General features: G+C 42.4%; 2 protein-coding genes across 2 annotated transcripts in view; one reads left to right on the top strand and one right to left on the bottom strand.

Annotated features, from left to right (window-relative positions):
- gtf2b (general transcription factor IIB) overlaps window positions 1-6,752 on the top strand; it is a 28,479-nt gene extending 21,727 nt beyond the window's left edge. The window contains exons 6-7 of the mRNA XM_056293264.1: window positions 4,707-4,988; window positions 6,194-6,752. Coding sequence (XP_056149239.1) covers window positions 4,707-4,988; window positions 6,194-6,327 — 416 coding nt within the window. The 3' untranslated portion in view covers window positions 6,328-6,752. The remainder of the gene's footprint in view (window positions 1-4,706; window positions 4,989-6,193) is intronic.
- A 12,262-nt stretch (window positions 6,753-19,014) lies between these two features.
- Window positions 19,015-27,174, bottom strand: part of pkn2a (protein kinase N2a) — a 54,092-nt gene continuing 45,932 nt past the window's right edge. The window contains exons 15-23 of the mRNA XM_056292817.1: window positions 25,961-26,036; window positions 25,754-25,845; window positions 25,339-25,515; window positions 23,095-23,157; window positions 22,902-22,978; window positions 22,177-22,319; window positions 20,307-20,414; window positions 19,447-19,527; window positions 19,015-19,307 (exon numbers count right to left, since the gene is read on the bottom strand). Coding sequence (XP_056148792.1) covers window positions 19,104-19,307; window positions 19,447-19,527; window positions 20,307-20,414; window positions 22,177-22,319; window positions 22,902-22,978; window positions 23,095-23,157; window positions 25,339-25,515; window positions 25,754-25,845; window positions 25,961-26,036 — 1,021 coding nt within the window. The 3' untranslated portion in view covers window positions 19,015-19,103. The remainder of the gene's footprint in view (window positions 19,308-19,446; window positions 19,528-20,306; window positions 20,415-22,176; window positions 22,320-22,901; window positions 22,979-23,094; window positions 23,158-25,338; window positions 25,516-25,753; window positions 25,846-25,960; window positions 26,037-27,174) is intronic.

Raw genomic sequence — 27,174 nt, 5'->3', positions numbered from 1 at the left:
TTCAGGTGTCTGGCTTTGCAGATGTATTTTCGTAGCTTTTATTATATGTATGTTAGAGTTTCTTTCTGTTTTGTCTCTTTTCTTTTTTTTTGTGATGTCATGCATAAATATGTTATTATGGAAGTTACAGCAAAACTTGTATAACACTTACTTTACATTATCTCAATCAGTAGTAAAAACGGTTTGAAGTTTACGAGCTGCAACGTCCAAGGCCTCCATAACAGAGTTAAGAAGACAAAAGTATTAACTTTCATTAAATCCAAGAACTGTGACATAGTGTTTATGCAGGAGACCCATTTACTAGCACAAAAATCCCAGAAGCTTTGTACTGACGTGGTGGTGCTTTGTGGGGGCTGCTTGTGGCAGTAGCAAGAGCAGAGGGGTAGCAACATTAATTAATAAGCAAGTACAATTCAATTCTATAAGAAAGAGTGCAGATGAGGCAGGGAGAATTCTGTTGATGCTCTGTAAGATCCAGGGTAATAGTATCATACTAGCAAATGTGTTCGCTCCAAATATAGACGATCTTGCATTTTTTTGACTACTTGAAAAGAAACTAAACGATTTGGGAGACTATCCAATTATCATGGGTGGGGATTTTACTGAAGTAATGGACCCAATACTAGATCGTAGCTCTCCATCAGCCCACACCTTCAGAGTGCATGCGGCGCTCAAAGATATGTCCAAGGCATCTGGTTTGATAGATGTTTGGCGGCTACAAAACCCATCATCAAGGGATTATACATTCTTCTCTTCGCCCCATAGCTCATTCTCTAGGATACATTTCTTTTTGGTATCTCATTCGCTAATACCCACTATAGTATCAAGCAACATTGGTAATATAATTCTTTCAGACCATAGTCCAATATTTCTTCATGTACTGTCCTTTAATATGCCAGTTAAATCAACTAGATGGAGATTAAACTCCAGCCTCTTATTAGATGAAACCTTTAAGGAATCACTTGGGTCACAAATTAATCTTTACATAGAAACCAATTTACCAACAGCTCCATTGACCGGAGTAGCCTGGGAGGCTCTGAAAGCCTTTTTGAGAGGTCACATAATTCAACACTCTTCATAAAGGAAACAAAATTATGAAAAACTCCAGGAGCTTGAAAAACGGATCAGAATTGCAGAGTCAAACTTAAATCAACAACACATCCCCAGGAAATCTTACCAAGTTGAGTAGACTGAAGTATGAGTTTAATTCAATTATGACTCCGAGGGCAGAATTCTCTCTTTCAGGCCAGACAGAAATATTTTGAGGAGGGTGATAAGGCTGGTAGACTACTCGCCAGATACATTAAACAAAAAGAAGCAATGAGCTCTATTCCAGCCATTAGGAGGGAAGATGGCCGTCTTCTGTCTGATCCCAAGGAGATAAATGTGGCTTTTAGAAGTTTTTATGTAAAACTTTACACCTCTGAGTCAGAGGTGGACAAAAATGGCATTACTTAATTTCTGTCAATCTTCCATCGTTTGTCGGAGGACCAGCTTGAACATCTTGAGTCACCCATTACTATTGAGATAACTGACGTTATCAAGCACCTACCCTCAAGTAAAGCGCAAGGTTTAGATGGCTACACGGCTGAGTTCTACTAGGCTTACACCAAGGAACTAGCACCATTACTCCTAGACACCTATAACGAAGCTCTAGAGAAGGGAAAACTTCCTCCCTCTCTATCACGAGTCCATTATTACCCTTATTCCGAAAGAAGGGAAGGACCTTTTAGATTGTAAAAATTTCAGACCCATTAGTTTGACCTCCTGTGACAGTAAGATGCTATCTAAATTTTTAGCTAATCGGCTGGACAGGGTTATAACCTCTTTGATCCATCCTGACCAGGTCAGTTCCATATGCTCCCGCTCCTCAGCAGACAGCATTAGGAGATTTGTAGATATTATGTGGGCTAACTCAGGATAACACCTGTCCTATGACTGCCATCTTGCTGGATGCCAAAAAGGCATTTGACAGGGTGGAGTGGCAATATCTGCTCTCAACCCTGGAATGTTTTGGTTTCAGCAAGAAGTTCATAGATTGGATTAGTCTCATATACACCCATCCCAAGGCATCTGTGCTCACCAACAGCATAATCTCCCTCATTTGAACTCAGAAGAGGCACCAGGCAGGAGGACCCTCTTTCCCCTGTTGCACTAGAACGATTAGCAGTGGCTAGCCGTAAAAAACCTACATTTCCAGGCATTCAAATTGGTGACAAATGTCATAAACTGATGTTGTATGCAGATGACATTCTTTTGTTTATGTCCGATCCTGAACGCTCTCTTTCCTCCCTATTTAAAATTATTGACAAGTTGTCATCCATTTCAGGTTATAAAGTGAACTGGACAAAGTCTGGGGCTCTCTCTCTTAATGCCATATTGCCCCAAAAACCTCTTCCAATCAGGCACTTTTGCTTGGCCTAAGAAAGGCATCAATTACCTTGGAATAACATTCCCCCCCCCCACTGTCTGACTTGATTAAAATAAACTTTGACCCCCTATATTGGACAAACTGCGGGCTGATAAGAGTGTTGGTCTCCATTGTATCTCTCTATGTGGGGCAAGGCAAACATCCTTAAAATGAATTGTGCTCCAAACTTCAACTACCTAATGCAGGCTCTCCCGATCTGAATCCACTACACTGATTAAACAATTTGATCAACTTTGTAATAAATTCTTATGGAACAATAAACGCTCAAGAATAAGCCCGTGAAAACTGCAGAGGCCAGTGGACAGAAGGAGGCCTTGGAGTGCCTAACCTGTTATTATACCGTTATGTTTTCACTCTAAGGCATATGGTCCTTGCCCCCCGGAGAGAGCTCCGCCATGGCTCCATCTTGAGAGCACCATTTGCACTCCTCTTATGCCCATGAACTATATCACAGCCAAACTAGCCCCACAGTATCAGTCACATCCTATTTTGTCCCATATTCAGTGGGTTTGGAAGAGAATAGCTGAGATCCTTAAATCTGACCCCTTTCTTCATCGGTCCACCGGGATCTGGTTAAATCCCAAGCTCTGTATAGACAAATTACCCTTCCTCTGGAAGTGCTGGTTTCAGAAAGGTATCACAGTCCTAGGGGACCTGTATCAGGGAGAAATATTAAAATCCTTTTAGGCACTTAGGCAGGAATTCGACTTACCACACACTGTTTTGGGAGTATTTGCAGTTAAGACACCTGCTGGTACAAATTTTCGGCTTACTCTCAATAGCCCCATCTAGTGGTAACATTCTAGACAGGGTCCTTAAGATCTTTCTTTGGATGTGGTCATGAGGCTTCTGTCTACTATTTTATGATCCTTACAGCCTCAGATTCCAATATATTGACCCTAAAACTGACATAGGAAACTGATTTGAAGGTTTCATTTTCAGAGGCACAATGGGCAAGAATACTTGGGAATCGGGAAGAAATGTCAAAAGAACTGCGAACAAGGCTGATCCAATTCAAAAATATAAACATAGTCTACTGGACGCCATCTAGGCTGCGTAGAGTGGGTTTGGTGGACAGCTCAAAGTGCTGGAGGTGTTTTGACAAAGATGGTACTTTAGTACACATGCTTTGGAGTTGCCCAAAAATACAGGAGTTCTGGTCTGCTATACATATCGATTTAAAAATAAATAAATTACCGGCCAAGACATCCCTTTCTCCTCCAGTCTGTTTATTTTGGGTGACCCCTCTGCATTAAGTGATTTGACTCTACCACTTGCTGACTGGATCCAGACTGCCCTTATGTTAGGACGTAAACTCGTGGTCAAAGAATGGAAAGCCTCCTCCGCACCAGCGTCATCTTTGTGGCACACTTCTCTTGGTCAGCTGGCTGCCCTAGAACAGTTATCATATAGGCTGTTTGATAAGGTGGAGGAATATCACTTGAAATGGGGGTAGTATCAATCTTATATATTGAGCGTTTAATGGCATTTCCACATATCGCATAAAATGCAAATAACAGAAATACATTTGGTTAGAACACCTGTTGACAAGCAATGCTGTAAACTTTTAAGCACTCCACATATCGCAGTATGTTTTTTTCTTCTTCTTTTGTTTGTTTTTTGTTCTCTTCTTTTTTCCTTATCTCAGTATGTCCTTCCTATCTTTTATTTATTTTTGGTCTGGTGGTTTTTGTTTCGTTTCCATCGCATTCTGGTTTAATATTCATATCATTTGTAATTGAAATACTTGGATATATGTTTTGTTTATCATGAAAAAAATGAACTATTAATCACAAAAAAAACAGAGAAAGGAATAAAAAGGAAAAGCAGGCTACTTAAATTCTTGACACTAGAATTCCCAAAACGCTTTAGATTGTTCAGAGTGAAAATCACTCTGTGGTTGGGTTGTGAACTCTCTCCCGTCTTTGCCACACGGTTGTTGTTGAATTATTTGCTCATTTCAGCTTGATCTAAATTTCATTTTCAACCAATGAAAGTGATGTTGTGTGACTCCTGTCCATCATGCAGCATATTTAATGCAGTGGCCAAGGCCCTCGTGAGAATTCACGAGGCAGAAAGCTGTGGTACTGCTTTTTTTTTTCTTCCCCACAAACGAATATTAATTTTCACACTCAAATGTTTTTGTTTTTTTTAAACCGTTACATATTCGAACGTGGAATATTCATTGACAGCCCTACAAGTGAATATTTATAAGTAGAACACTTCATATTTTTTGCTAACATTTCATCTGCTCTGTGCTCCTCCAATACTACAGAAATTTGCGCTGTCTCCCGCATCTCGAAGAAGGAGATTGGTCGCTGCTTCAAACTGATCCTCAAGGCCTTGGAGACCAGCGTGGACCTCATCACCACAGGAGACTTCATGTCTCGCTTCTGTTCAAACCTGGGTTTGCCCAAGCAGGTACAAATGGCTGCCACATTCATCGCCAGGAAGGCTGTGGAGCTGGACCTGGTGCCCGGCAGGAGTCCCATCTCTGTCGCCGCCGCAGCGATCTACATGGCCTCCCAGGCCTCGGCTGAGAAGAAAACCCAGAAAGGTGAGAATGAGGGCAGGGGATTGGCTTAAGGTTCATATCACATATAGATCAGTGGACCCCAATGCCTGCTAATTTTTGGTTGGACCGCAATAGTGGGGCCAGCGCTACACATGTGGTTGTCCGTGAGTGATGGAGTTTCAACATTGGTCAGATAGCCAAGTTGGAGTTTCCCCTTTGGCCGTTGCTCTTTCAAAATGAATGGGCACGAACAGTTTTATATTAAGTCATCAGCTGTTCACGGAACTGATGTCAAAACAGCCGTTAACTAAATGTAGCCATGGTCCAGCCATATACTAGGTTTTAACCCAGTCTTGTTGGACATGAAATCAGGCTGGTTATCGTGTAGTGTTGTAGTAGCCTTAACAGTTTTAAGACAATGCTTGGGGCTCTAGGAACTTATAATGGGCATTTGTCATTATTTTTGACATTTCATAGACCAAATGATTAATCAAAAATGCCCAGTGGTCTGACCGTGCCTCTCAACTCCATTACTGTTTGCAGTGAAATTGTAGTTTTTGTAGATCAGCTGTTCTTGTCTGCGACAATGGAAACCAATCGCTTTGAGCAAAAAGTGCAAACCATGGGGCGTCTGGGGAGTGTAGCGGTCTATGCCGTTGCCTACCAACATGGGGGTCGCCGGTTCGAATCCCCGTGTTACCACCGGCTTGGTCGGGCATCCCTACAGACACACTTGGCTGTCTGCGAGTGGGAAACCAGATGTGTCCTGGTCGCTGCACTAGCGCCTCCTCTGGTCGGTCGGTGCGCCTGTTCTGGGTAGAAAGGGGAACTGGGGGTAATAGTATGATCCTCCCATGAAAACTCCACACTGTCAGGTGAAAAGAAACAGCTGGTGACTCCATAGGTATTGGAGGAGGCATGTGGTAGTCTGCAGCCCTCCCCGGATCGGCATAAGGGGTAGAGCAGCGACCGAGATGGCTCAGAAGAGTGGGGTAATTGGCTGGGTACAATTGGGGAGAAAAGGGGGGGTGGTGGAAAAAAAAAGTAATGCAATATGCAAGAATAAATGTAATTGCAGCCATAACATTAAATAGTTGTACTTTTTAAAATGTCTTGGATTTTTACTCTTTAATGTCATGGAGACATGTTTACCAGAATTGGTGGCGACTGCTCAGGGATAAGGTGGTTATTTCCTGCAAGTTGGGTGATTGTATAAGTCTTGACTTTGTTTCTGTCTCGCCCCGCAGAGATTGGAGACATTGCCGGCGTGGCAGACGTCACCATCAGGCAGTCGTATAGGCTCATCTACCCACGTGCGGTGGACCTCTTCCCTCCAGACTTCAAATTTGACACGCCCGTGGACAAACTGCCCCAATTGTGAAGATGCAACCCACAAAATGATGACTGCATTCTCTGCTGCACTTGTAGGAGTATATTCTTTTTTTATGCTCATGGTTTTTGTTGTGGGATTTGGAAGCTTAATCTTTTCCCTCCTAATTTAAGACTTTAAGCCTTTTTCAAGGCACTTGCAGGAATACACAGGAGACACATTCCAATGCTTTAACAAAAAGATTGCAGACTGTATTTACAGTATTTCATTTGAGTGTATATATCATGTATATATGTCCAAGTGAGACGGTGTAATTGGTGCTTGCAATTTTAGGCTTGGTTTCATACTGTAAACATACTGTTTTGTAGAAAATGGGCTATTTTGTTAGTTTGCCATGTTCTAAATTAATAAAAAGCCTCTTCAATAAAGCATGGTGATCACCTCATGGTTTGAATGACATTAAACTTTTGTTTACTTAAATCTTGTGTGAATTGCAAATTCAATCTGTTTTTATCTCTTGGAACACAAGGTAGCTGAATATAAGGAAACACCAAAATCGCTCTAAATACTGACCTTGAATTCTTGCAGATATTTTAGACTGGAACTAGTCCTCTGCTCAAAAGGTTTTAACCTCTTGGATACTTAGGAGGGTCATCCACATGTGAAGACCGTTAACATTTGATATCAGGAATCGGGAACATTTATGCCATTTCATGCACGTGCACATGAAATGAAACGAAATATTGTTGCCCACAGCAGTGCAACACAAGGACAAAAACACATGCCCAAACTACAAAAACATGTCCAACATATCCAAAAATAAAAATTCACTGTCCAATAGAGCGAACACCAGGATGAATGTTGGAACTGCCGATCTGCATGGGTTAGCAGTTAGCTCAGCCTGCCCTGCTTCCACGTCCTGTGAGACCATTTCCTCCTTGGGCGCAGCGCAGCTCCAGGCAGGACCTTGTTCTCTGGGCCCACCGGACACAGCAGACCAGGCTCCCCCGGCCGATCCAATGCCAGCTCTCCCAGCAAGACACTTTTGACACATCTCCTAGCACTCCACCAGACCGCCCTCAGTGTTATCGGAACTGCCGGTCTGCTTGAGCTAGCGGTTAGCTTAGCCTGCCCTGCTTCCGCGTCCTGTCAGACCGCCCTCGGTGTTTCCTCTTCGTGCCATGCGCCCGTCGTTTCAAGTGCAGATTGTAACATATGATCCAAAACCTTCCTCTTCAATTGCGAAATAAATAGAAAAGAATATTTCGAAGTTAAACTTAGTGGGAGGTATTGTTAGATCGTTTTTCCCAATTACACACTAGTCTTTAAAAGTGTTTACATAAATATTTTCGAGTTTACAATCTTATAAAAAGCCATTGATTTTACCTAATTCTGATCGGATAACAAATTGTAGCCTATACGAGGGGACATTTGACATTATTCATTAAAGACTATACTCCAATATACGAGAAAAAATGCGGTATTACTAACATACAGAACCTCTGTCGCTAATGAGATGAAATATGAAAAGTAAATTAACTATCAAAGATGGACACACAATTGTGCGCAGCGGTTAACCGCCGTGAGATGGCATATACTGGCAATGAATGTCATTCTCTCAAATTCAAAAGTGCTTTATTGGCATGAACAGAAAATATGCCATTGCCAAAGCAGTTTGCAAAAGACTCTCTTTGTTAGCTAACGTTATCTGTAACGTTTATTGTGGAGCGGGAGACAGCTGTATCGGTACCCGCTCGTGACGTGACTGTGCTAGTTAACATTACCTGGCTAGTTAACTAGCTAGTTAGCTAACGTTATCGATACATACCTCTAGTTTTTGATAACACAAATGCTGCATTAGATCATTAGTTGCTCGATTATTTCTTGTATCGTTAGTAAATAGAATGTCTATGATAATGTAAGGCACACACGACACTAGCAGCAGTAGCTAGCTAGCTAACGCGGTTCTGGAGGTTTCTGAACATTCTCTGACAAGTAACGTTAGCATAACGTTATAGCCAATGTCAAAATAGCGTCAGCTAGCTAGATAACGTTAACTAGCTAGTTTAGAGCAAAAAAAAACGTTGACTAAGATCACAACTCTTCATTCATAGTTAACATTGCAGCAATATCGGGGCGAAATTATTATTTTTACAATGTGATATCAATACTTAAACTATTTACCAGAGCTTCTTTCACAATTCACATGTTTTGTTAGCTAACTTTAGTCGTTATCTGTAATTGTGGAGCGGGAGACAGAGCAGAGGACTGTACCTGTACCCGCTCGTAACGTGACTATGCTGCCTAGAAGGATTGTGATTGGTCAGCATTTGCGGTCCAGAGAGCCCGATCTGACTGTGACCACGCAAGCAGAACAGAGGTACCGGTGCAACATAAAGACAGACATAGTTCACTGGTTTACTGCCACATGCCAAATAAGAACTGCTACAATATGCCCCAGAAATAACATAGCTTAATTTTTCCTTTCTTATGGGAAGTCCCTTGTTCTTTATGGGAGGTCCAGACCCCACTCAATTCGAGCCCTTAACTGTCGTAAGGAAGCCGCACGTGGCTCGATCACTTAATCAAAAAGCAACGGGGAGAGTGGACACCCCTGTCTTGTTCCCCGATAGAGGGAAATAATATATTGATTGTACCTTAGTTCGAACCGATGCTAAGGGGTCGTTGTATAATAATTTAACCCAAGAAATAAAGTTGGTTCCATAGCCGAATCTTGAACGTGCGTTAAAAAGGAAACCCCATCCCACCCAATCAAAAAGTGTTCTCTGCGTCTAAGGCAACTACAACTTCAGGTGAAGCAGATTTCAACTGGGTGTATATTATATCAAAAAGCCTACGAGTATTATCGAAGGAGTGCCTACCCTGAATAAATCCTGATTGATCGGGTGACGTAAGGGCTGAGAGAACCCCTTCAAGGCGCTTGACTAAACATTTAGCAATAATTTTAAAATCCGCATTAAGGAGACTGATTGGATGACAGGATTCACAGCACAGAGGATCTTTATCTTTTGGGGATGAGACATATTAAGGCTTGCCTCAGTGTTTGTGGTAGCTGACCATTCGAGAGGGCTTGATTATACATTTTCAGAAGTAATGGGAAGAGTTCATTTGAGAACTTTTTAAAAAATTCCACTGGCAACCTGTCTGGCCCAGGTGTTTTCCTCGACTGCGTAGACTTGATGGCTTCCTGAACCTCTTCCACCGTCAAAGTGCTATCCAGGTCGGACTTCTCTGCATCTCTAAGTAGGTGAATTCAATCCTTGAAAAAAGGAATCTGCCTCATCAGGACCGTTATAACACTCGGCTGTATATAGTTTACCATAATACTTAGTAAATGTATCATTTTTTTTAATGGTCTGTAACCGTGGAACCTGAAGTGGTCTGTATTTGTGTAATCTGACGCAACACGTATGCCTGGCGTGCCTGGTGAGCCAAGAGTCTGCCCGTTTTGTGCCCAAATTCATAGGTAGTATATTTAGCCCTTGAAAGATGTTCAGCCTTAGCTGTTGAAGCCAGGACAAATTCTGTCTGAAGACAGATCCTTTTTTGGTAAAGTTCTGGGGTAAGTGAAGTGGCATATTATGCATCCAACTGGGCTATGTTATCACTGATGTCCTTTAGTTGCGAAATATTTTCTTTTTTATCATGTGAGGTGAAAATAATTTGACCACGCAGGTAGGCTTTCAGAGTTTCCCAGAGTTCCATGGGAGATATCTGGTGTAGCGTTTGTTTCAATAAAAAACTTAATCTGGGTGCTTATATTGTGTTTGCTGTGTTTGTCTGTGTCTGTCTTGCACTGATTGGTGAAGCCACAGCCCTCATTTCATTTTTAACATGTGCCTGCACATTGTTTTTAATGACAATAAAATTGAATTGAATTAAAGTACCTAACAAATTTAGAGTCTGAGAGTAGAACAGAGTTCAGGCGCCATGCTCTACATGGCGTGGGCTGTTCAGGGAAAGACAATTCAAAGGAATTTTTTTAATTCCTTTGTATTGTATCCAATGTAACGGACGTAATTGGATGTAACGGATGTAACGGATGTAATTGAATCCAATGTAACGGACGTTGATAGGGCATAGAAAGGCAACTCAACGACAGTTTTTCAGCATTTATTGGCTCTTCGGAAGACAAACCCAACACATTTTCGGTATCTCTTCTGCACCTCTGCTCCTCATCAACGCAATACGCGCTGTCAGATTTCATTCACACATTATCACAACAAAGTATCAACTCGTTCTTCTAAAACGCAAATTAAACTGAAAAATATACAAAAGGAAACAGTGCCACCCGGTAGGCAAAGTAAAAGGTGCATGGGGGTTGGCATGATCAGAAATTATACTATGATACTTAATGTGGTCAGTGACTGGTATAAGCCGAGTGTCAAGAAGAAAACACTCAATTCGGGAACAGGTGTGGTGAACCGGCGAGAAAAAAGAAAATGCTTTTCTGGTTGGAAAACTAAACCTCCAGGGGTCAGATAACCCATATTGTTCAATGCAATTATTAATTACTTTGGCTGTCTTGGACAGTGGTCTGGTGGAGGAGCGATCTAACAAGAGATTGAGGATACAATTAAAGTCTCCACCAATAATTAAAAAATGGTTGTCCACATCGGGTAGAGTCGAGAAAAAAGAAATAATAAAATCATCGTCCCAGTTCGGTGCATAAATGTTTGCTAGGATTATGGTTTGTTTAAAACTTTGCCAGTAACTATCACATACCTACCATTCGGGTCAGGAACAACTTTTTCAGTTTCAAATGAAATATCTTTGTGTATAATTATGGCAGTTCCCCAGGCCCTTCAATTAAATTTCGAATGAAAACCTTCGGTACCTAGCTTTTTCGGATTTTGTTGACGTCAGCGTTATTAAAGTGTGTTTCTTCAAGAAATTATATGAAGAAATTATCACGTTTAACAGAGAGGTGAGCTAGTACTCTCTTTTCACTTGGTTGTTTATGCCCTTCACATTCCAAGAGATCAGATTAAGCTTTCTGTTCCTAACATTCATTAATGAGGGCAGTGGGACTATATAGATTGATTAAATCCAGGGAAGGAAAAGCCTTTTGTTCAACGAGAGATTGATGTAGGTGAATATGGTTGAAGTTGTAATGGTGAACTTTAAAAAATACAAAGCAAGAAACTACGAAAAGATAAACAAAATTCAGACAACAGGCTACTCCCCCCTCCCCCATAGCACTTACTCAAAGTAAGCGCTATAAAGCCCTACATAGTACACAACCGCTTAACATGCCTTCAATCAATCAATCAATCAATCAATCAAATTGCATTTTTATATCGTTTTTCTAGCTGCAACAGCCACTCAAAGCCTTAAACCTAACACTTGCATCTTGGCACTCCTCACTAAATTCCAGAAATGGAGGCGTAAACTCATATCGTCGGGGGAAAAAAAGAACAGAACACCCAGCCTTCACTATTAGTGGCAGCCTCCAAACATGAACGAGTGAGAATTAACATAATCTAAGACTGGCTCATGTCGTTGGCAAGTCTGGCTTTGATAATAAACACAAATTACAGTTGTGAACTGAAACAGGCTGTCAAAGACTCAAACAAATCTTACAGATCTATTATTGGCAACTGTCTGAAATAGGGAATAGGCACAATTTACAAATTATTGTCAAGATGATCACGAGGAAATGATTTAAAAACTTTTTTTTTACCCGTGGGCACATTGTGACGGACCGTCTGCACCTCAAAAGGACAAGTAGCCGGCTATTTCTCCAGCGGGGGCATATCTTCACTCCCTGTGCCACTCGGCGCTTCCAGAGTCCTGCCGATATTAGCCTTAACAAAGGTAGACGCATCCAACGGCGACTTGAACTCTTGTTTGGACCCTTCAAATGTGACCCAGAGCGTTTCAGGCCGAGGGAGTATTTCAGGCCGGCTTCGCGACGCATTTTCTTTACCGGATTGAACGCAGCTCTCTTATGCACTTCGTCAGTGCTAAGGTCCGGGTAGAAGCTCATCTCTGTCTCACGATATGTCAGCTGCCCCTCTCTCTCCCAGGATATGCGCAGAATCTGTTCCTTGATAGCGACGCAAGCGTATAATCATGGCTCGAGGGGGCCCGTTTGACTGAGGCGGTTTGAGGGCACGATGAGCACGGTCAACTTCTGGTTTATGAGCGAAGCTGTCCGTGCCGAATACCTCGACCAGGAAGGATTCCATAGAGGAGGAATGGCTGCCTTCATTTTTTTTTCTGGGGGACAAACAACTCTAATATTCTGCCTCCGTGATCTGTTTTCCTGATCATCCAAGACGGGTGTGAAGCTTCTCGTTTTCAGCCTTCAGCTCCGCATCGGAGCGCTCCAGTGTAGCAACTCTGCTATCCACGTTGTTCAAACCGTGTTCCACCCGGATTTTCACCACATGAGAAGAGACTGTGGATTGCGACCGTGCTTCGGAGCTCAGGAAGGATTTCGTCCCTCATGGTGTCGAGCATCCCCTTCAAATCGCCACGGGTAAGTTGCTGAGGGTTAGCCGCTGCGGCTCAGGGCTAGCATTAGCTTCTGTAGCTTTGCCTGTGGCTGGCCGTGTGGTATGATTATCGCTAGCCGAGGCCGCGTGTTTGCTCGGGTATGTTGCTCTCGTACTGGGTTTACCACTCAACGTACGGTCTTAAGCGTTAGCCAAATTTTACACCAAGCTCATAAAACGACAAAACAAAACGCGAGTGTTCGGTTAAAATCATTTGAATATGTAAGTTATTAAATTAGCATACGTGAGGAGCGCTTGAGTTCGCGTCTTTATTCCATGACACCGGAACTCTCCCGAAGGCCAACATTTTAAAGGGCTGTATCTCATAGTTCTAGACGTCAATCTTCCTCTCCACTATCACCTTCTTTGCTCTGTGACCCAGAAAGCGATGTCTTTCCCGCCATGTTACCAGCTTTCCCGGTGAGGGAGGAAATGAGAGATGCTACTTGTATTTATCTCAGTATCCTCTGCTGAGGGTGACTTAGCTGCTTAGATTAAAAAAAAGGGGAAAAAAGTAAACTGCCAGCTTCTAAGTACTTCTGCTGAGACTACATTGCACTATACTTATAAACATTGTGTTGATAATAACATAAACTATAGGGGATTCACTGGTGGAGTCGACCCTTTTATCTGAGCGGTCAGAGATGTCGCCTTGTGGTGCAGTGCGCCTCGGAACGAATCCCGCAGCGGGCTTGATTGAGCTACGCTACATGGGTGGCAGCGGTGGGGTCCGGAAGCGTGCAGAGCCTCATAAGTCTCTTCGGAGCGCGGAATGACACAACGCGAGGGTGCGCTTTTAGCAGACGGCGACTACTCTAAACTACAGGGGCTCACCGGCCAGTCGACCCCCTGTAGTGCAGTGCGCCTGGGATCGAATCCCGCAGCAGACTTGATTGAGCTACGTTACAACATCAATAATAATTAAACATTTTATTTGTGGGCGCCTTTCAGAGCACTCAAGGACACCTTACAGAACACGGTTAAAAAAAAAAAAAAAAACAAGCAGCCCCATGAAGTCAAAACGGGGCCGTGCCTATAGTCCCCGGGTCCTATATTCCCCGATCGGGGAACATAGGACCCTTTCGAGGAAAAAAAAGGGTCCCATATTCCCCGTTTTCCCCTAAAAAGGTCCTATAATCCCGGTTGCAATAGACACCGGGGAACATAGAACCCTCTTTTGGAAAAGGGGTCCTATATTCCCCGCTGTTTCCAGGGGAACATAGGACCTTTTTCCAAATAAAGGGTCCTATATTCCCCGCTACTGCCAATCGAGGAACAAACCGGGGAACATAGGACCTTTCTTTATAAATAGGGTCCTGTGTTCCCATCATCATCATCATCATCATCATCATCATTATTATTATTAGGTTATTATTATTATTATTATGTTATTATTATTATTATTATTACAATTATGATGCTTAAAGGGCCTTACTGAGCAGATGGTTTCTATCTAATATCTGTCAGATGCTTTTCCCAATAAGCTGGTGTGGTTATGATGGGAACGACGGCTTTCTAGGGAACATAGAAGAAGTGGGTCGGAATTGGCCTATTGTCGGTATCAGCCAGCTTACGCAGGAGTCTATCCCTGGTACAATGCGCTAGACCTCTGGGAGATGGACTGCTGAGGACGGAACACAACACCTATCCTCAGCTCCCAGCACTTCTCGCACAATGTGCTACTCATACGCTGAGTTGGCGGCACCCGGGATCGAACTCACGACCTTGCGATCCATAGGCGAGAGCTCTACCGACTGAGCTATGCCCGGGTACAATTGCCCAAGGAACATAGGCTTACTATATTACATTCAGACACAGACGAGCCAGCTAACCTACTCGGCGAGGCGCATTTTCCTCGATAAGTGACACATTTCACGCATAAATATCAGAGAACTACCGGGGTGGGTTATGCGCCCAAATATAGGCTATAGCCTAATAAGTTGAAATTGGTTTAGTGTCGAAAGTTTCCACATACTTTAGCCAACCTGGACTTTGTGAATTCGTTTTTGTGATATAAAAATAGAAATCGTATGATTCATTGTCTTCTTAATAATCTGCCCTAAATAATGCATTATTGAAAATGCACTTTTTGCGCCAAACAGCGTCAAACCTGCTGACCGGGGAACATGGGACCTTTCTTTATAAATAGGGTCCTATGTTCCCCGGGTGCCCTAGGGGAACATAGGACCCTTTTTATAAAGAAAGGTCCCATGTTTCCCTGCACATACAAAACGGGGAACATAGGACCCTTTTGGGGAAAAGTGGGGAATATAGGGCCCTCTGTATACAAAAAGGTCCGATATTCCCCAGTCTCGTACAAAGCTGGGAACATAGGACCCGGGGGCTATAGGACCCGGGGACTATAGGGAGGACCCCGTCAAAACAAAGCAGGGTAGACAATAAAAAGTTGATACAACAGATAAGTATAATCATCATCTGCACAAACTCAGTGACGCGTGTGTCAGACTGAATATGCCGGTTTGAAAAGGTAAGTTTTGAGATGGGATTTGAAGGTTGAAAGAGAGTCAGTGTTGCGAATTTCTTGTGGGAGAGTGTTCCATAGGCGGGGGACAGAATGACTAAAGGCTCTAGTCCCCATGGTAGTCAAACGGGCCGATGGTGTAGTGAGTTGGAGAGCAGAAGAGGATCTGAGCGTGCGGAAGGGCATGTGGATATGAAGGAGTTCGAAAAGATAGGAAGGGGCTAAGTTATTAAGGGCCTTAAAGGTGAGAGGAGCAGGAGCTTGAAGTCAATACGGTATTTAACAGGGAGCCAATGGAGTTGCTGAAGAACAGGAGTGATATGCTCTATGGAAGGAGTTCTGGTAATGATACGGGCAGCTGAATTCTGGACCAGTTGAAGTTTATGAAGACACCTGATGGAAAAGTGTAAACTTTCATTGATTGTCTACTACTACTACTTTCGGCTGCTCCCGTTAGGGGTCGCCACAGCTGATCATCCGTTTCCATTTCTTCCTGTCTTCTGCATCTTCCCTCTGTCACACCAGCCACCTGCATGTCTTCCCTCACCACATCCATAAACCCCCTCTTTGGCCTTCTTTTCCTCTTCCCTGGCAGCTCCATATTCAGCATCATTCTGCCAATATACCCAGCACCTCTCCTCCACACATGTCCAAGCCATCTCAATCTTGCCTGTCTTGCTTTGTGTCCAAACCGTCCAACTTCAGCAGTCCCTCTAATATCATTCCTAATCCTGCCCTCCTTCGTCACTCCCAGTGAAATCTTAGCATCTTCAACTCTGCCACTTCCAGCCCTGCCTCCTGTCTTTTCGTCATTGCCACTGTCTCCAAACCATATAACATAGCTGGTCTCACAACCATCTTGTAAACCTTCCCTTTAACTCTTGCTGGTACCCTTCTGTTGCAAATCACTCCTGACACTCTTCTCCACCCACTCCACCCTGCCTGCACTCTTCTTCACCTCTCTCCTGCACTCCCCGTTACTTTGGACAGTTGATCCCAAGTATTTAAACTCATATGCCTTCGTCACCTCTACTCCTTGCATTCTAACCATTCCATCGTCCTCCCTCTCATTCACGCATAGGTATTCCGTCTTGCTCCTACTGACTTTCATTCCTCTTCTCTCCAGTGGATACCTCCACCTCTCCAGGCTCTCCTCAACCTGTACCCTACTCTCGCTACAGATCACAATGTCATCCGCGAACATCATTGTCCATGGAGACTCCTGCCTGATCTTGTCTGTCAACTTGTCCATCATCATTGCAAACAAGAAAGGGCTGAGCTGATCCTTGATGTAATCCCACCTCCACCTTGAACCCATCTGTCATTCCAACCACACACCTCACCATTGTCACGCTTCCCTCATACATATCCTGCACCACTCCAACATACTTCTCTGCAACTCCCGACTTCATTGATTGTAAGTTTGTATTTTTTTACTAAGTTAAAAATCACTTCCAACAAGCTGATGTATGTCTATTAGTAACAAAGGACGTAACTTTCCCAAATGCTCACTTTTCCTTACCGTTTACTCCGCACCATGCCATTCTTCTTTTCGGACTTCCTGGTAGGAGGGTAAGTTTAGTGCCACTTGGTTTCCCTTGTCAACAGTTCAAATCGAAGCCCCCAAGCACAGTAAGATGCCGGCCAGAGAAACACCCTCTCTGTGATGAGGGAGTAACAAAACTTCAAACTGTCAAAAGTGTCTGATGTGATGACAGCAATAATAAAGAGAAAAAATCACCATTAAAAATGTTTAATTTGTGCATTTATGATAGGCAACAAATTACTGCAAAGTTGCTTTTTTTTTACACCGGGGTGAACTGCAACATAATTGTGACTTCAATATTGGTGTACCATCCATGAGGGTCTCGTCTATTTCGGCAACATGCGGAAGCAGCCATTTAAGCAATACGGGGAGGAGGGGGGGGGCTTTGTACAGTCTATTGTCCATTTTAAGCTAAACATAAAAATAAGATAAAATTAGTGCTTTCAGCTTAATTGTGTGTACATTTATATAAACCCCCCTCCCCTGTAGTGATTCATATCAACTGGTCTAAACCATTTATCAGTCAATGTATAATTAAAACGCGCTGGCTAATACAAGCCCAGAATTTGTACATTGCTGCCAGCCAGGACAAATCAACAAATCACAGAAAAGCATTTTAACCCAGACCTAATATGCAATAACTGGCACTGAGATGGGCCTGGTTTCCCCCAATACACCTCAGTACTTGGCAAATGAGCACAAGAGATCTTAGCACTAAAATGCTTTCGGAAACCTACCTTTGGGATCACTGTCAGTTTATCTAGTTGATATGTTTCCCTGGTCCACGAAAAGTGACTGTGGGAAAATGTAAGTTTTGGTAGTAAAGCTGTAATTGCCCAAGTCACTTATGATTAGTGTTTACACTGAAACTTATAACTGAGGTATCATGAACAATAATGTTGGTTCCACTGCAACTAGCCGCTAACTGTCCATTTGGGAGTGACCAAAAAAAAAAAAAAAAAAAAATGCAATTATTGAAATGGAACTGAAGCCAATTTTGCTGTAGAGAAAAATCAATTCAAGCCAGAGGTAAAACACCATTTCTTCAGAAATGTACGCCAAAACCATGTGAAAGTGTTCAGTGCTGGGTGTCACCATCTCGAGGTGCCACTAGTGGGCATGGGAGAGTTCAATATGCTGAGCAGTTTGACATCATTTGTCTTCGCCTCAAATTGTTTACAGTTGGCAAAATTTCTCACATTACTTGCTTTTGGGGCGGGGGGGGGCAAAGAACTCTTCAATCTATGTCCAATTTCCAAGCAAAAAGAAAGATAACACATGTAAGCATGTAAGGAGATGTAGGGTAGTAACATTAAACCTTAACTAGCTTGCATCTCTGAACGGACTGATGTTTTACACCAAAAGAGCTCAATCATTGCATGGGTCCTTTGTAGTCAGATAGCTGTAAACTTCAGGTGACTGAAAAACAGAATGTGGAGCCAAAAAAAATAATAAAAATACTTGTTTCCAGCTGGCAAAGTACTCTCTTGATTGGATTTCAAGTTAAGAAGTTGTAGTAGTAGTAGTCGTCGTCTTTTAAGATGTTGGCTGTCGGTAACTGTAGTGCCAGTTCAGTGATGACAATGCTTTAAGCATTTAAAATTCATTGAATTAACGATTTCATACATGATCATCGCAGACATATCAAACTTATAGTTGGAGAAAAGTCCTTAAGCTATGGGGAGGGTTTGCAAAAAAAAAAAAGAACATTAAAACAATAAAACAATAAAATATACCATTGAATATAATCTGTACAGAACAAAAAACCAAAGACAGTGACAATGAATAACATGATTGTGATGTTGCCGTCTCGCAGTTCGTATGAAAAAAACATTCTCAGTGGTCAGACAGCGGACGTGGCGGCAATGACGCGCAGGAGGACTCGGCGGCCTTCCCTTCACACAGTTTCTCCGAGAACAAAGTTTCATTTTTTCTTTTTCCTTTTGTTAAAAAAAGTTCTTCATGTTGATTTAAAAAATAAGTAGGGGGAGGGGGCTTGGGGAGGTTGGCTGTGGACTGTTTTTTTCCAATGGCACAGAGCGTTGCCCGCAGGCTGGAGGAGCGATCCTTGTCTGCTCAACTCTTTTTAAGTTTTGGGCAGGGAAGTGGGAGGTTAAAAAAAAAAAAGCTACAGTCTTTGCTGCGTTGGTTGGTTCACAGTGAGTGTGTGTGTGTGTGTGTGTGTGTGTGTGTGTGTGTGTGTGTGTGTGTGTGTGTGTGTGTGTGTGTGTGTGTGTGTGTATGTGAGTAATGGGCTTGTGTGAGATAAGAGGGGGAGCTAACACCAGTCAGCGATGTAGTCAAAGTCAGAGAACATGTTCTGCTCCTCGGAGTTCAGCACTCGAGGTTCCCTGGGTGGGGTCAGGATCGGCGCCTCTGAGGTAAATTCATCGTCAAAGTTGCTGACGTCATTGGCTCCCTGGATAGTCGGTACAAACAGCGGTTTCACCTTTTTGGCCAGCAGTCCATTCCAATCCATGTTCTGCGAAGAGTAAAAAGAGTGTGTGCAAACTCAACTTTGCTATGAGCTCATCGTTAACGTGATATGTAAACCGTAACTGCCACTGATAATAAAATTCAACACAATTAAGGTTGTAATGAATGCAGTCCTCTTTGCTTACCCTGAAGAATAAATGTTTTTTGACTTCCTCTGCATCCCTCTCTCCTGCCCCCAGCCGTCGCTCTGGGCTCCTCCTTAAAAGCTAAGGATCAGATATGACAAGTAGCAGATTCTATCAAATATACATGGCTAGGACTACACCTGGGTAAAAAGTAAGCATTTATTCTTCCTTTTTCAAATGACAGATGAACATGGTTTGCACTTTTTTTTTTGTGGATTTTTCCCCTTTTTTCTCCCCAATTGTACTAGGTCAATTACCCCACTCTTCCGAGCCGTCCTGGTCGCTGCTCCACCCCCTCTGCTGATCTGGGGAGGGCTGCAGACTACCACATGCCTCCTCCAATACATGTGGAGTTTCCAGCCCCTTCTTTTCACCTGACAGTGAGGAGTTTCGCCAGGGGGACACAGCACGTGGGAGGATCACACCATTCCTCCCTGAACAGGTGCCCCAACCGACCAGAGGAAGTGCTAGTGCAGCGACCAGGACACATACCCACATCCGGCTTCCCACCCGCAGACACGGCCAATTGTGTTTGTAGGGAGGCTCGACCAAGCCGGAGGTAACATGGGGATTCGAACCAGCGATCCCCGTGTTGGTAGGCATAGGAATAGACTGCTACACTACCCAGACGCCCCATGGTTTGCACTTTTTGCTCAAAGAGATTGGTTTCCATTGTCGCAGACAAGAACCACTGATCTACAAAAACTACAATTTCACTGCAAAAAGTAGTGGAGTTGAGAGGCACGGTCAGACCACTGGGCGTGTTAATGTCTAATTCCCTGACAAACATCATACAGACAGGCTCAAATTTGCTTGTCTCTAAATTTACTGATCCCTTTGTTTTCAACTTGTTGACATACCCTCCTCATGATGGAGATGGCCTCGGTCGAGAGGAACCGTGGGTAGCGCACTTCATCGTTGACGATACTGTCAAACACCTCCTCCTCGTCATCCCCGGGGAATGGAGACTAAGTCAGACACATCAAGACAACAACTTGGCAACCAGCTTCAAAGGGTATTTCATTGGGTATTTGTTCAAGCAGGTCAATGCTCTGAATGTTGGGAGTATAAGGCAGTATTCTTATTAAAGTGCTTAAATGGGTTAAAAAATCACAATTTCTGTCATACCCAGGTATGAATTCTTTTAATATCGTTTTAAGTTATCAGGTACAGAAATTACCCGCTTTTATCGGTCATCAAATGAGCACGTTGGATCATTTTCTCTGCTAGTCTATGCATTCCTCCACATTCTATATGCAATACTACAGAACATCCAAAGTGCTTCTTATTTGATGTTTTGTCCGAGAGTTGACCATTTTATTTCTTTGTATTGTGCAACATCAAATTCATTCTCTGGTGACCTTTAACATGCAGTTTCACAATGCCAAAACAAACCCAGCTGAGACATTTCACATGCACTAATAAATGAGCAAAAAACAAGGTGTCTTAACCCTGTTTTGCCAACTCCGATTCCAACTTTACCCCGATGAGACGACTGACTAAAGGCATTTACATGACTTGTTTCTAAAACGGGAGTAATGCCTTCATGGGTTTATGGTCATGCTACTATAGTCTGCACATAAACATACCCACTACTTTTTATTGACTGAGACATAAAACAAGTCAAATAACGTGACAGTGCCCGATAGTTAAAGCAAAATTTGTTGAGTTGAACTTGAAGGCAATTTGTAACGGTCATAATGTATGACGGCGTCACTGCTTTAACACTAGAACGACCAAGCCGGTCATTTAGACCGTTTTGGATTTTCAAAGTTGAATAACTGTGGAAAAAAAAAGAAAAAGATACAGACCTGCCGCTCCCTCAGTGCTCCTAAAATTGCATATATTTACATTAAAATGAGTTTTAGATCAATTTTACAAAAAAAGTTATAAGATCCACCTAAAACGACCATGAGGGGTCAAAAAGGTGGCTCGTAATTTTGCGCGTGATCGTGTGCGTCACGTCACTATTTATGACGTGTCTTGGTCGCATCATTTCCTTCGCAAAGTTCATTGCTCTGTCCTCGAAACACAGTAGTGTTCTCCAGTGCAGAGTAATATTCTAAACTTGATTTTTGACTATTGCCAACATGTCTGGTTACAGACGCCGTTTCAGACGCAGCATGACTACCACCAAGGCGTTGGACAGCGGCCATTTTAAATTGCTTGAAAAATAGTATTAAAGTTGTTAAAATGTTAATTTTGGTGTCAGTAATTTCCTAACAGACATACTAACATATGCAATGCATTAATATCTCAACTGGGTATTTATCTTGACAGAATACACAGTTTAAAAACCGTGGTCGTTGTAGTAGTTTTTAAGTTCCTGTTGTTGTTTGGGACTGTTTCAATATCTATTTTTGGTACTTTTTTTTATATTTCACGTTTTATAGGCCTTATTACATTTGTTAGATTAGCAATATGTGTTTTGTTTGTTTTTCAGGTAATATTTTCACTTTTAAAATTTTTCTATTCAAGTTTGACCATGTCTCTCTGAAGTTTAAATTGTTTAAAAATAGTATAGTTGTTAAAATGTTAATTTTGGTGTCAGTCATTTCCCAATAGACATACTAACATATGCATTCATTAATATCTCAATTGGGTATTTATCTTGACAGAATATAGAGTTTAAAAACAAGCAGTTATTTTGACAGCCCATGGTCGTTTTACGTAGGCGTGAAATCCCGGTTGTTCTAGTGTTAACAAAGACAGGTGGGTTCACTCCCTTACTTCTCCAACCAGCATCTCAAAGATGAGGACGCCCAGCCCCCACCAGTCCACAGCACGAGTATACGACGTATCGGTCAAAACCTCAGGGGCCAGGAACTCTGGTGTGCCACAAAATGTACTGGTGCGGTCCTTGAATCCCATTCCTGACAGGCACAAGGAGAATATTTATGAAAAGACAAAAAATCTTCAACCCAAACTCAGTCCTACTTGTCAAGAAGCTAAATGTCGATAAACCCATCTGTAATTAATCCTCAAAGAAGTCCACGTTTACAGTTATAAAATAGATTTGATTAGTGGGACTGTGTGGTATTGATACAAGGGTTGGATAGCTGTTTTTTCTCAATATACTGCAATATAAATAACAGTTCATATTGAAATATTTTTTTCAGCATAGCCGTATTAACGCTAAAAAAAGGGGGATTGACAGAGTTGGGTGATGCTTTCGGCTTGCTCAAATTAAATTAAATGGATATCTCAAACTTGCAACTGCATTAATAGGCCAGGGTTTCTGCTCAGAAGAGTTAAAGAAGGCTTCCTAAAAACATTTCTTTGTAATTCGCTTGACACATGCCAGAGCTGAAAGATGTTGCATGTATTACTTTTTTTTGCAACTCTCAAATTTTGAAATTTTCCCTCCAAAACATTTGCAGCTTTTTCAATGAGTTGGAACTGATTTAGACCGCAGAGGTCTTAACCCTTGAAATGTGTGAGTACTGCAATCTTACCTTCTTTGCAAAGGCCAAAATCAGCAATCTTTACATAGCCCTCAGTGTCCAACAGCAGGTTATCCAGCTTCAAATCTCTGAAAGTTACATTTTAGATTATTGTCAGGCAACACTACATACTTCAGTAAGCTCTGTCCTTCTAAAACAGGGATGGGAATTAATTTACTATGTCAGTACAAATATAGTTGCTTACCTGTACACAATCTTATGGTCATGTAGGAACTGCAACCCCAGTACCACACAGGCTGCATAAAATCTGCAAATTCACAAATCGGACAAGTCAGATTAGGGAGCTTTAATTGAGGAATAATGAAAAATGCAAAGAGAATCCATCTCGTTAGTTCCTGTGTTGTTCTAGAGGAATTAAGGAACTAGATACTGTCTGTAAGATCTTCTGCAATGTGTACTCATCAGAGTTCTACCAGATTTCTGAGCGATAAACCCCCAACATAACCAGTTTGCTGCCAAATGTGCGATAGCATTTCGGCATCATTTGATGAATTCATAAAAAACACATGCACTGGACCCCTACATCTATCTCACAATGAAATACTTTCCACTAGTACTGCATTATTAATCTAATCGCAATCGTGATGTCAGCCCGTGCAATTATATAACCACAAAAGGCTGCCATTTAATTAAATAATAAAATGTGCATGCATGAACGCCTATTTGTGTGCAGTCAGTCTGTATATCTACGCCCATAATTAAGAGATGACTGGTCAGTCTCTGTTTAGGCAGTGAACCGTATGCAGTCTATGGTCACATGACTGTCCGGTGTGCTGTGTGCAGACCAGAAATAAGGAAAAAATTGATACCGATGACAACAAGCAGGTTAACAGTGATGAAATGGTGTTGGTGGTGGTGGGGGGGGAACGTGGCCTCTGTTAATATGGCGATATTTTGGATTCAATCTCAGCGATATTGAGCAGAAACAGGTACTTTGTAAAACATGCAAAATGAAAGTTGCTACATGTCGCGGCAACACAGCAAATTTGTATATGTATAAATGTGTTTATTATATCGCAATCGCAAATTGTGATATTGTCCACAATAATCGCAACGTGACTTTTTCCACAAAATTGTGTAGCACTACTATCCATCCCTCCACAAGACGGATTTCCATTAACCTGCTTAATGCGCAGTTTGAAATTGCTAACTAAAAAACAAATAATGGAAACACATGAATTTTGAAAAAATCTCAACTATCGCAAAAAGGTTTATATGCGCACATGTAGTGGTTTTCCAGATGATTCAACAAAGCAATATAACAATATTTCACACAACTGAAATGGAAACAGTTTTCGCATTTACGCCAAGGTAGCCACACCTAAATGGGGACTGTCCATTGTTCTGATGGCCAATTATTTCGAAACCCCAATAGTTTGAAAAATGCCCCTTTGGACCAAAAACCCATTTGTCTGACAGCGGGTTATTCCGAAAACAAAAGCCCAGTGCTCTGAAGGCCCATCTGTCCGAAAATACACACAGACTTTTTTGCCCTTAACATCTTAAGTGTATTTTGACGCACAAGCACGAAGATACTGTTTACTAGTAATTCTCGTGAATAGGAGGGGTAATGGTAAAAGCACTCATGAGAATCCCATCTCTACTTCACCAGAAATATCAACTTACTTGTATTTATCTTGGCAAGTTCAGATCAACGATGCGCAACAGTGTGTATTTTCAGAGCAATGGGCATTTTTTTATCGGGACAATGGGCTGTCAGACACGGGCTTTCGGTACAATGGGAAATTTTAGTATTGTGCATTGGGGTATTGGGGTTTCAGAATAATGGGCCATCGGATATGGGATGGCACCTTATAAAGAGCAATGGCTATGTGCTTCTCGGTTGGAACTGGCTCCCTCGGGCATGATACGCAGGCGCCACGAGGGGTCTTATTGAATTGCGTAACTCATCAAATGTTAAGTGGGTCATTCTGAAGATTTGGATCCACAGAACCTCTGTAAAATTATTGCAGACAATGACCTCCCATAAATCCCTGACATAAACTGATATGCGACCGCTGCCAGGTATAAGGGGTTTGCCTTTCCCTCATTGCGTGCGTCACATATGCCTTCGTCACCATCGGTTAAACACTACCGTGGCTCTTGTGGTGCATGCAATGGAAATCTCCATGCTAACACTTATCAGGTCTTGGACACTACTGTGAGAGGAGAAAACCCAGCTTTAATCGCATAACGTCACTCAATGGAAACACAGACTATTTGCAATTGTGTTTTGTCAGCTTTTTTTAAAAATTGTTTCTATTTTGCGCAAAACTGCAATGGAAACCTGCCCACACACACACACACACAAACAAACATTTACTCATCCCTCACCCCAAACCCAGGTTCCTCTCCTATCTGGGTAAACCCCAACCTATTCTCTTCAGACAGGGATGGCTAAAATGGAGCTCAACACCTGACCACTTACATAGCTCTGGGCTCTGAGAAGACATCAGCATGGATGTGCATCATCAAGTCACCTCCGGCTGCGTACTCCATAACAAAACATACGTGCTCCTGGGTCTGGAAACATGCAAACAGGTTGACCAGGAATGGGTGGCGAACGCTGTTCACCGTCTCAAAGATTCGCTTCTCGCACATCAAACTGGACAGGAGGAATGGAGAAGGTGAAGTTAGTCGTGGTATCACAGAGTTGAAGTTCAACACTTCCACAGCCGAGACACATGTGCATGCATCAGACAGCCTGGCGGACTAATGTCCCTGATAATATGCATCTGGCTCCCACATCCTTTTCAGTTTAGTCCTTGAAAGAATTAGCCAGTCCCGCTGATGAGAGAGTGTCACATTCTGGTGCCCGTTGACACCAGCCTTGAGTCATTTACCTGTCCACTTCGTCCCGGGCCACAATGTCTCCTTTCTTCAGAGCTTTAATAGCAAACATCTCCCCTGTGCTTTTATACTCTGCCAATAACACCTGGGGGGAATGAAAGAAAGAAAAGACTGCTCAGAAGGCCTGTGTGAATTCCTAGAATCACGTGGATCATTTGGATTATTTGTGTAAAGGCACTGGATGACAGTAGATGGTATACCTTTCCAAAGTGACCACGTCCAAGGACCGCAACACATTTGAAATCTTGGAGGCTAAAGAGGAAATGCTCTTCTTCCCTGGAAAGTGAGTTTTGTTTACATTACTATCAGTTTCATATGGTGCAATGTAAGACAGAGACCTCTATGTGGCTAGTTTTTCATACAGTGGAACTGGCTGCAGTATTCAATGTCAGTAATTTTCCAACTGATTCCTGGGGGACCACAGTGCTGGTGGTTCTCTATTCTGCCAGGTAGTTAATTACATTGTGTCAGTTATTCAAGCCATTTATTTATGGGGGGTTAAACCTTGAAAAACAGGTGAATGTAATATGGCAGAATAGAAAATCAGCAGGACACATGGTTCCTGGAGCATAGGAATGAAAACCCTGATGTAAACTAATCCTGATAACACCAAGATGGGGCTGCGGATGGCAGCCTTGGTGTGTTGGTGCAGTTTTTGTTTTTTTTCGTAAACTCAGTGTTAAGTGTAAAGGTCAACACTCCAAACAAAAAGGTCAAGGTGCACTATTTATTGTTATGCCCCTTTTCTGATGGGGGGAAATAATGTAAATTACTGGAGCATGCTGCTGTCCTTGTGATGCTGTTATTCATGTTTGCATAAGGAGAAGCACGGATATTCAGTCTTAACTTCTGTTTCTTCTCCCTTTTTCTGCCTGTTAAAAGTTTTTTTTTTTAGGGAGTTGTTCCTTATCCAACGCAAGGGTTGAAGGACAGGATGTTGTGTTGCTGTAAAGCCCACTGAGGCAAATTTGTGATATTGGGCTATACAAATAAAACTAACTTGACTTGTTTTGCTACAATACCTGGAGCTCCTCCACCAGAGAAGCGCTTATGAACATCAGGGAAACTACTTCTGTGAATTTATTTCTCTACTTTCTCATCCCATCTACGTAATTACTGGACATTTTGGTCAAAGGTGCGCTCACCTTTGTTCAAGCAGTGAAACACCGGAAGAGAGGGAAATGAGCTGGCGTGCTCGTGAATCTCCACAGATGTGGACTACACACTCCATTTCCAGGAATATTCCTCTCTAACGTGCAATCATCAGGCAACAGGCATGGAATGGACGCAAGTCTAAGAATACTGGGATAGCAATCAGTGCTTTACCTGTGCCCCCATCCATAGGGTGACTGGTTGTGTCAGGAAGGGCATATGATATAAAACTTTGCCAAATCATTATGCGGATTGACAAGAC

This window comes from Lampris incognitus, chromosome 14, assembly GCF_029633865.1.
Source record: "Lampris incognitus isolate fLamInc1 chromosome 14, fLamInc1.hap2, whole genome shotgun sequence".
In the NCBI taxonomy this organism is placed as follows: Eukaryota; Metazoa; Chordata; class Actinopteri; order Lampriformes; family Lampridae; genus Lampris; species Lampris incognitus.
Note: the sequence above shows the minus strand (reverse complement) of the source record. Positions and strands in the feature narration are given on the sequence as shown.